This window comes from Limulus polyphemus, unplaced genomic scaffold (assembly GCF_000517525.1).
Source record: "Limulus polyphemus unplaced genomic scaffold, Limulus_polyphemus-2.1.2 Scaffold5152, whole genome shotgun sequence".
Classification (NCBI taxonomy): domain Eukaryota; kingdom Metazoa; phylum Arthropoda; class Merostomata; order Xiphosura; family Limulidae; genus Limulus; species Limulus polyphemus.
Window position 1 is genome coordinate 45202 of NW_013670762.1, and position 10983 is coordinate 56184.

At 30.6% G+C, this 10983-nt stretch overlaps 1 protein-coding gene across 1 annotated transcript in view; it reads left to right on the forward strand.

Moving 5' to 3' along the window:
- The window catches only part of LOC106472197 (protein DEK-like), a 53398-nt gene that overhangs the window by 38972 nt on the left and 3443 nt on the right, over nt 1-10983 (forward strand). The window contains exons 9-11 of the mRNA XM_013932824.2: nt 85-155; nt 4326-4409; nt 9234-9302. Coding sequence (XP_013788278.1) covers nt 85-155; nt 4326-4409; nt 9234-9302 — 224 coding nt within the window. The remainder of the gene's footprint in view (nt 1-84; nt 156-4325; nt 4410-9233; nt 9303-10983) is intronic.

A 10983-nucleotide genomic window follows, 5' to 3' on the forward strand; every position in this document is an offset into this window, starting at 1 on the left:
GGTAGAAGTTTCTCTATTGTTTCTATATATTACAGCTGGTGAATATGCTGGTAGAAGTTTCTCTATTGTTTCTATATATTACAGCTGATGCTTCTTCTGAAGATGAAAGTTCTGATGATGAGCCACTGGTAAAAAAAGCAAAGAAGCCACCAACAGTAAGTTACTGATTTGTTCCTGCTACTTTTCATAATTGGTGGTCATGGTTTCATTCAGATTTGGTGTTCTATTTTTAAAAGTAGTAATAACTTTCTTTGGATGTTTAACATAAAAATGCTTCTATTCAACAGATCAGGCAGGGGTTAATGTGGCATCAAATTAAACAGTTAGGTATCTTGTCGCATGTTAAAAAAGGAACTGTAATGGGCACATAGAGGACAAGCACATAGTATTATATATGTTTTTGTTGTTGTCAGGGGCTAAGAATGCAAGCACATAGCTAGATGTTTTTTTTTCAGGGTTTAAGAATACAAGCACATAGCTAGATGTTTTTTTTATTTTGTTTTTTTTCAGGGGTTAAGAATACAAGCACATAGCTGGGTGTGTGTGGGTGTTTTTTTTTAGGGGCTAAGAATGCAAGACATAGCTAGATGTGTTTGGGGGGGGGGTTCAGGGGCTAAAAGTGGGGAACCAGAAATATCTTGAACCATTTTTTCAGGGAAAAAAGTAACACAACTTTATATTTGTGGGTATCTTTTCTTTGTATAGGAACAGTTTGCTAATAGGTCTGGGAAACTTGGGAAGAATTTAAAAAATGATGATGCAGTTAAATGTCCTAGAAAACTAAAATATTCTGATCAAAATATTTTCATCTGCAGATTTTATAATAAATAAAACATTTCTATATTAGTCCAGTTTTAAATCTTGTGTATCATAATTCAACATCAACTATATTTTACCACATTGTTATAGCTACTTTTTCAACTATATATTTACTGCCTGTGTTGCAGTGATATATAACACATTGAGAGTTGACCAACAGAGCTTGTTTTTCATGTGTGTTCAACACTGTTGGACATCTCTATCAACAGTGTTGGATATATACTGATTGAACATGTGCTTACTGTTATGTTATTAAATTTGCTGCAATACATGCAGTACAGTTATTATCTTAACCATGATGTCGAGGTAGTTATCAGCTTTGAAATGATGTAACTGCATTTCATGAATCAAAAGGCTTTTTGTGTGTGGAAACTTTTGGACTCTCCAGGTAAGCAGTAATCTTAGATAACCAAGATAAATTGTTGGCTGTGGGAAAACAGATTAGTTTTGTCATTCATTTCATCAGTTGTTATTTTGTGGAGAAGATAATGATGTTACTTTGAGCTTTAGCAAAGTGATGCTTGTATCACTAAGTTGCTGTGTTCAGGCCTTCCAACAAATGTGTAAAACTTGGTGTTCAAAAGCTTAAACTGTAAACGTTGTATCACTCAAAGAACCTCTAATAGCCTATAACAACTGCAAAAAAACTGCTTACTTAAAGACATAACTTTTGCTCTTCATTTAAAATGTAAAATTCGGTTTACGTGGTGGAAGAGAGAAATTAAGAGTTTAGCTAGGGTGGATTTACACTAAACAGAGTTTATAACTTGTGTTCTATGTATTAGGTCGTCAAGAAATTAATGTCACTTTTAGCTAGGGTGGATTTACACTAAACAGAGTTTATGTACTATGTATTAGGTCGTCAAGAAATTAATGTCACTTTTAGCTACGGTGGATTTACACTAAACAGAGTTTACGTACTATGTATTAGGTCGTCAAGAAATTAATGTCACTTTTAGCTAGGGTGGATTTACACTAAACAGAGTTTATAACTTGTGTACTATGTATTAGGTCGTCAATAAATTAAAGTCACTTTTTTTAGATGAAAAATCCTGAACAATTTATGTATCAAAACACAGCATTTATTAAATGAAATAGTCTTCATTCTTGTCGATGATGCTTTTCCATCTTACAATCAGGTTGTTAATGCCCTGATTAAAGAAATCACTTGGCTTTGAAAGAAGAAACATGTAGATGTCCTCTTTAGCACCTTCTACATTTTCATACGTTGTCCCATTAAGATGGTGATGCAGCGATTGAAAAATGGTGCCATATCTGGAGAATATGGTGGGCGGAGGAGAACTTCCCGACACAACTCCATAATCTTTTGTTGTGTCAAATATGCCACATGTGGATGTGCATTGACGTGGAGAAGAAGAACACATTTCCGATTGACAAGTGAAGGGCGTTTCTGATGAAGGGCTTGATTTAAATGTTCCAGTTGCTAACTATAGATCTCTGCATTGACAGTTCGCTGTGGATTGAGGAATTCGAAATGAATTACTCCTTGGATGTCCCACCAAATTCAAAGCATCACTTTCTGTGGATGGAATTCGGGTTTTGGGGTCGGAAATGGTTTTTGTCCATGACTGAGCCACTGTTTTTGGCATGTAATATTTGCATAGAGAATCCATTTTTCATCACCGGTGACAATTCTGTCGAAAAATGCTTCATGCACATTAGGCACCAGAATAGATGAAACAACGTTCACATGTTGGAAACAATGATCACCGGAGAGTTTGTGAGGTAACCAATCACATTCTTTATGGAGTTTTCCCATATTCATTAGTTGTTTACTTATTGTTTCATGAGAGACATGCAATTTCAGGGCCATTTCATGAGTGTGTTTCCTTGGGTTAGACTCAACAAGCATCTTCAGAGCATCATTATCAATTTCAACATGTTGGTCCCTGCCATCACAGTTTTTAAGGCTAAAGTCACCTGAACGAAATTGGCTGAACCATCGTTGACATATATTAACGTTCAAAACATTTCCATAAACTTATTTGATATTCTTTGTGGCTACAGAGGCGTTGTTTCTCTTCTTGTATTCAAACAGCATCACATGCTGAATGTGTGTCTTGTTGTGTGCCATTACTGTAAGGGATTAGAGTATACTAAACTTTACACATTATATAGGCTACACTAACGTGACGTTTAGGCAGTTCGTATAAATATTATTCGCAATGTATGTTTTTTGGAGGGATGTTAATGAAAGTGTTCCAAAACGCGACATTAATTTCTTGACAACCTAATACTTTAATTTAAACACTGAAATTTCGCTCATACAAAATACTTTGAAATGTAATGGCTACCTACAACGTATATTACAAAAAAGTTACTAATACTTTTCTAACTAAGAAAGTCACTAATCTACCTAGACTATCAACTGCACCCAAACTTACTATATACTCTTATCTTCCATACATTGGTAAACAAAGCCTAACTTTAAAAAGGCAAATTTAATGATCTGTTCATTGTTACTACCCCCAAGTTGATTTCAGATTAGTTTTTAAACCCACATCCCACATACAAGATTTCTTCTGTACTAAAGACCTTCCAATTATTCTTTGTTCTTGGCTTGTGTGTATATATATTTACCCGTGTAGAGACTGTAAGGCCTCCTACATTGGCAAAACCAAATGCCATCTAGTAGCTAGAGCCAATGAGCATATGCAAATTTCCATGAAAACACAAAACAAGTTGAGTAACCCATGTTTCCTCTATATGCCAACATAGTGAAGAAACAGGACATGAACTTATCAAATTTCAATATCTTTTGCAAAGCCAACACTGAACAACACACAGTCTTTGTTTGAATTGCACATTTTCTAATATGTACAGTATTTTGTTTGTTACTCATTTAATTTTTATGTTGTTTTAGTTTTGATTAAATTACTGTTATTATAGCTATATTTCAGTTACTTAGGAATGATTAATTCTTTTATTTTGCTTTAGATACTGTTGAATTCTGAAACATTTATCTGTGTCAGCTTCTGTTATAAATAGTGTTGTTTATTTTAAGTACTGTTATCCTTTTTATTTTGTAAGGAACAGATATGAAATTATAGATATATGACCATGTATTTTTTTTCCTGGACACACTTTATATAGCACATAGACTTCTACAGTTTAGTGGTAGTGTTTTTTAATATGTATTCCTTGTTGTTTAATTGCAAAACAAATTTAGTAGATTTGAATGAATGCTAGTGCTTTTTATAAATCAGGTGATAAGATCAAGAAACTTTTGGGTCCTGGAAAGTCCTTGAAAATGTCTAGAATTTTATTCTTGGTCAAGTGTATGAATGTTATAATGCACAACCATGTATGTGTAGATATATTTTCATGTTAAGAACCAAATGGTTAGTTTTTGTTTTTTTTGGTGAAACTGAAAGTGCTTATCCATGAAAATTCTAACACCTTCTAATAAACAAGTGAACAAAAGAAAATTAGTTCTAGTGAAATTATTAACAAGAATGTTTTATAATTTTTGTGTTAACTACCAGGAGGCAGAAATTAAACAGATGATCAAAAAGATTTTGGATGGTGCCAACTTAGAAGAAATCACAATGAAGAAAGTTATAAAGCAGGTAAACACCACTTCAGTAAACGACATTAATAACACTTTTTTTTTTTACTTTTTCATATGGGCTCAGTCATTTTGCCAACCTAATAACTACCAGGTAACCATGAAGGTATCCATACTATAACTTTTAATGTGCTGTGTATGTCTTCACAAAATTTGGTGAGCTTTTAGTAGTTATTACAAGTCTTGTACAAAAAAAAATTAAATTCTTCAATTATTTTTATTAAAGATTTGGCCATAATTATATATGAAGTCAGAGTGTTGAGTAGTTCAAATGCAAGTTGGTTTTCATGTTAAGATTAAAAATATTTTTATTCACTTTACAGTTTTTAAATTTCATTTACTTAAATCTCTAAAACCTTCTGAATGAATATCAAACATGTTTGTTTTTTTTCAGTAAAATTTTATGTTATTCTTCCTACCCTAACTCTATACAGACCTTGAATAGTTTAAGACTTGTAACAGTACATCTGTTTCTTCTTAATTTTTTATTGCCCTTTCAGTTGTGTCTAACAATCCTGTAATACAAACTATAAATCACTTAGTGAACATGTGACTTAAGTTATCATATTGAATGGTGTAATGAGTAAAAATAACCGTGGGATTATTTTTTTTATCATCCTATTTAATTTTCTAATTTTTACATTTTAGTTACTTTTATAACAATCAATAAATATATATATATATTAAATTTGGCCTCTTGTTTTTTTCCTGTCAGCCAGATGATGAAACCTAAGCCCACTTTTTTGTAGTAATTTTATTAGTGCATTAAATTTTTTATCTATTTCAGGTATGCACTTAAGAAGACAACATAATAACACCTATAAAACAAACAATGTCCTGTAACTATTATAATTTAACTGACTTTCTAACTAAGACATAAGTGCATTAAAATAATTCCCTTAGCTACTCAATCTGAACTTGGTGATAGCAACTTTCAAGTCAAAGTGAACAAATATACAAAGGGAGCTTGAGAATTTATTTAAATATTTCATTTTAAAGTTAACTTAAAACTTGATTTATTAAATATGTTTTGATGCAGAATTTATACATATACATTGATAATAACCCTATGGTAATGGTGTCCCCAAATTGCCAAGACCTCTATCATTATATTTTATTCCAAAAATAAAACTAGTGAATGAATTTATTTGAAATTTGACCAAAATATTCCTAAAAGTATGTAATTTGACAAAAATAAAATATTTAATTTGGATTTTTTCTACTATTTATAATAAAAAGTTTGTTATTTAACCCTTTCACGATGGGCTCAGTATAATATACACGAGTTAAGTATTTATACTATACAACCTTTAATGCACCAAGTGTATCTTCACAAAATTTGGTACACTTTTGGTAAAGATTACAAGTCTTTCTTTCACAAAAAATCAGATTTTTAATGAAGTGTTTTTATTATAGATTTGTTTGTGAAAATATCAAGTCTGTTTCATTACCAGTTCAAGTGCAAAGTGAATTTCATTTTATAACTAAAAAACTATTGTTCATCCCAAATATCTTGTATATTATTTTTGTAACCTCTAAAACCTCCTAAATACATTTCAAACGTTTGTTATTTACTGTTATTTTCTTTACCCTAATTATATGAGGTCTGTCAATTTGACCATCCTCGTAACCACCATAAAAAAATTAGGAAATGAATTTGAGTTATGTTTTTTTCATCCTAGAATGACTACAGATTATAACATGAAAACACAAATGTTTAGTCTAAATTGCTTAAATCTCATAACATTTTACATTTATATATTTTTATTATATTGACCTTCCAGTCATGCCTGACTAATAATATGGAAGTTACAGTGACGCACATCCACTTGTGATACCTTATCCAATAATATAAGACTGACATTTAGTCTTTACAAAATGATCTGTCTTGCCCATGTTTTAGTGGACTTATTTTGTAAAATACAGTCACATTTCAATTATTATACATATGTATATACATTAACATTATTTACAAATAAGTTCTTAAACTTGTTTTTCTTAAAACATGAACAGTAAATAAAGAAGTAAAGCAAACAATTATATCTTCTAGTCACGACCTTCGTACTCGTTCGCTGCTTGAAGCAGGTTGTAAACCTTATGTAGTTTCCCACGTGGAGGATATGAAAAGAAAATTTTTTTTGTTTTATATATACATTTTAATTAACCAAAAAAAATCATAAATTACTACATTGATACCATAGAATTCCACTATAATTTATCAAATATAGTAACTAAACTGTATTTGGGTCTACAGAAATATGAAATTTTGAGCTCACTAAAGACTCACTAATCATTTACAATCTTGTGTGAAAAGAACAAGATTAACACAATAATAGCACATCAAAATAGCTGAGAAAACCACTAGGGGGACATTCTGAGCTTCTGATTGGTTATTCATATCATATATAGAAGTAAGTGTATATAAGGGAGCATTTCCAAAAATGGAAAGATGTGGGTTGGGGCCACTGCATTAAACATAATACGTGACACACACAAAAATCGATGTTTATATCTGTTTTTTAATATTTACTTTTGAATTAAGGAATTGAGTAATGTTTAGTACAAAAATTTGAATAATAATCTACATAAATTCATGAAATAGTAGTTCAATAAAAATTTGAATGCGAGTCAACAAACAAGATGATATGGCCTTTCACTTGTGACCCGTCGTGATAGGGTTAATGTTGTTATTTGCACTTGGACTATGAATAGTTAACATGCAAGGTGAGTTTCATTTTGAGTATAAAAATACTATTTATTAGCTTACAGTTTTCACATTTCATTTGCATAATCTCTAGAACCTCATAAATGAATATCAAACGTTTTTTTAAGATAAATGTTTATATTTTATTTTCTATACTATATCACTAACACTTGTGTAAACAAATGTTTAAAATTAAGAAATCGAAATATGTACATACCTTTTAGCTGTTTTTATAAGTCCTTTGAAACTTCTTTTATTAATATACATAAATTCATGTCTTTTCACTTAGTTTATTTTTAATTTTTCTTTCCAATTCTTTGTATTTTATTATTTATGCTAATACATCAACTGGTCCCCATGGGGCTTTATTATTATATGGTGACTCTCATGCAGATTCTTTCACTAACGCTTGCATGTGTGAATGATGCCATCTTATTTATACTCTTTCACAATGCAAACTGCAACAAGTTAAATGTAAAAAAGTCATTAAACCTTTCAAATATGCATTTTAAAACACAAATAATACCTACAGTAGAATCTCAATTAACAAGCAACATGCTGTTAAGGCCAGATCTTTTCCGTCTCTTTCTTTTTCTACTATTTGTAACCAAAATAAATCTTGCAATAACGGGCACCTCTATATTCCAGATTAAGGGCAGTGTCTTTAGCCTTGTTCTTTTTACAGGAACTTGATAAAGCAGGCAGTTATCTTTGTATGCCTGTATGGTATACTGCTAAATTCCAAACATCATAGAAGGATGACCAATATTCAAACACTTGCAATGTTTATTGGATTGGCTCTTAACCATATACTGTAATAAATGTCTTCACATGTGAGAAGAAGAAGAAAGGCATGAGAACAACATTGCTTTACAAACCTGAAGTCTTAATTTAAAAAATTTATATTTTGCATATGAAAGCATTGTAATGCTTACTGATAATCTGCCAAATTTTGTTAACATTCACTTATTATTTTAAAAGTTATAGCATGAAAACTATAACAAGAACAAAATGATTAAGAGATCAGTCCCAGGGGCTGAGCCTGTGTTGAAAGAGTTAACTAACCTAAAGAGATCATATTTTTACATTTTACTTGCATTTTGGACAATAAACTTGAAAACCAAGAAATAAAATACTTACCCGAGTTTTCTTTTTTCACTGTCAATGACACTTAACCCTACTTTTTCTTATACTGATGATAGTAATACACTAAATAATTTTTGTTTAATTAAGTAATGAACCAAAGAACACAGAATAACAACATGCAAAAAGCATGTCATTTGATAGATGAAAACCTTGGCTTTCTATTAATTATACATAATATAGAATGAAACGTAAGTGAGAACTATCAACAAATCCTGAAAGATGTGACAGGTGGGTGTAGCAAGAAGGGTCTGATTTTCTACTTGGTAGCTCTGTAACCAAACAAAATTGAAGACTATATAAATTATGGTTTGTCTGAGCAATGACGATTTTTATAGTGAGTAATTTACATTAAATTTCAGGCCTACTAGAGGGGTGGTGAATAAAATAGAGACGATGGTATGCCTACAGAAAATATCACCTTTGTCACATTAAGGGAAATTCAGAATTTTTAAAAATATTTCCTTATAAAATTAAGACCTTAAAACTTGTATGCTATTAAAATATGGATTATTACTAATTGTTATAACATAAACAAAAGTATTGTAGTAAAATTTTGAATGTAAGCAACTAAAACCTAATGACATGCGCGGTAACTGACGGCTGAGTAGATATGGTTAAATAAATGTCAACCCTGAAGTATAATTTCAAAGATTATTGTTGTATCCTGTCTTACATATTATAAAACAGGTTTATATAAATGTTGACCCTGATGTGTAATTTCAAAGCTTATTGTTGTATCCTGTCTTACATATTATACAACAGGTTTATATAAATGTCGACCCTGATGTGTAATTTCAGAGTTGATTGTTTTATTCTGTCTTCTTTATTATAAAACAGATTTAAATATATCTTCATCCTGAAGTATAATTTCAAAGATTATTGTTGTATCCTGTCTTACATATTATAAAACTTTTTAAAATAAATCTTGACTCTGGTGTAAAATTTCAAAGCTGGTTGTTGTGTCTTTTCTTCTAGGTGTCGGATGAATATCCAGAGTTTGACCTCAGTGAGAAAAAAGACTTTATTAAATCTACTGTCAGATCGGTATGTATTGAAACAGTGTCAATTTTTTAATAAAACACCGGGAAACTGTTAAATATAGATAAAGTTCCATTTTTTACAGTGCCTGACAATAAAATACGAGACCAGTGGTTTTTAACTACAGGTACTTCCTTACTGTATAATTGTATGAACATAATTTGTTACTTACTGTTGCTCATTTTATTATTATTACTAGTAGAAATGCTGCCCTATGGGCAACTGTTTTTACTACTAATTACTAATTGTGGTATTGACACCTCTTTGAAAAAAAAATTGAGAAAAAGTGAAAATTTCTAAAAACCGAATTTTCTGGGAAGTACTGCATGGGAAAAGGGTATGGATTGTGCTGATATAAACTGTAATGTTTTTATATATTAAAAGTGGTACAGTTTTTCAAAATTACGTTAATAAAGATAAAATGAAACCCTCACATACAGTTCTAGTGAAAGTTGTATTCTTGTTGTGAGGAGAGTACTTTCATTTAAAATTGTGTTCTGTGATAAAGAAATGGTTGTTGCACGTACCACAGTTATTTTTCAAATTGTCTGAATCTTGAATACCCAAAGCGGGTTTTTATTATGGATTTTTGTTTGTGGTACCATTCAATAGATGGTATTTATTATTTCAGTCACATACACAGATAGATACATATATACATGCAATATCTATTATAGTAAGATTAGTAAGCTATTGTTTGAAAGTTTCTGTTATGGATACTATTTTCTAGTACTGTTCAGAACATTGACTGCTGTAATGAATATTTTACATATGGCTATTGAGAGTATTGTAATTTAGATTATAAATCAGTAAGTACCACATTTTGATTGATCAAATGTCAGAATATCAGTCCAACAACAAAGGGATTTAAGTTTAACTCTCTACACAGGCATGGTCAATTTGATTGACCACGTGACCTCTTTGTACTTGTTTAAAGTCTATAGATTTAATACTTCTAACTTTCAATATAGTGTGTATATCTTCACAAAATTTGACAGTCTTTCACATACAAAAAAATCATACGTTTAGTGAAGTATTTTTAATAAACTAAAAAAAGACTTGTTCATGAATATATTGAGTATTTATTTTGAATAGGATGTATGCAAAGTGATTTCATGTTAAGATTAAAAATACTTCATCTCAAATTTGCTTTGTGTAATCTCTAAAACCTCCTACATACATTTCAAACGTTTTTTTTTTATTTTTATTTTCAGTAAAACTTTATATTTTATCTGTTATTTTCTCTATCCTATCTCTGTATGGGTTTGGTCAATTTCACCGACCTCATAACCACAAAAAAAAAAAAATCAAAATAAATCTAAATTAACCTTTTTTCTTTCTAGAATGACATCAAATTGTAACATGAAACTACATCTGTTTATCCTAAGCAGCTTTAAGCTCGTAACAGTATACATCTATTTATAATTAAATGTTTTTGTTTTATTGCCCTTTGAACCGTGTGTAAATACTATTTGCACCATTATAAGTTGTAAATCACTTGGGGTAATGTGCAGTTCACGTTACACTGTCGATTTACATTACCCACAAGCTGCTCGTGTGACCCGTGAAACATTTTTATTCAATTATTATTATTTTTATTTTACCTAATTTAGTCTTAACTAACCATCCTGTAAAGTTACAAGATGTATGGTTGTGTGCATAAAAACCAAGGGCCATGGTCACGGGT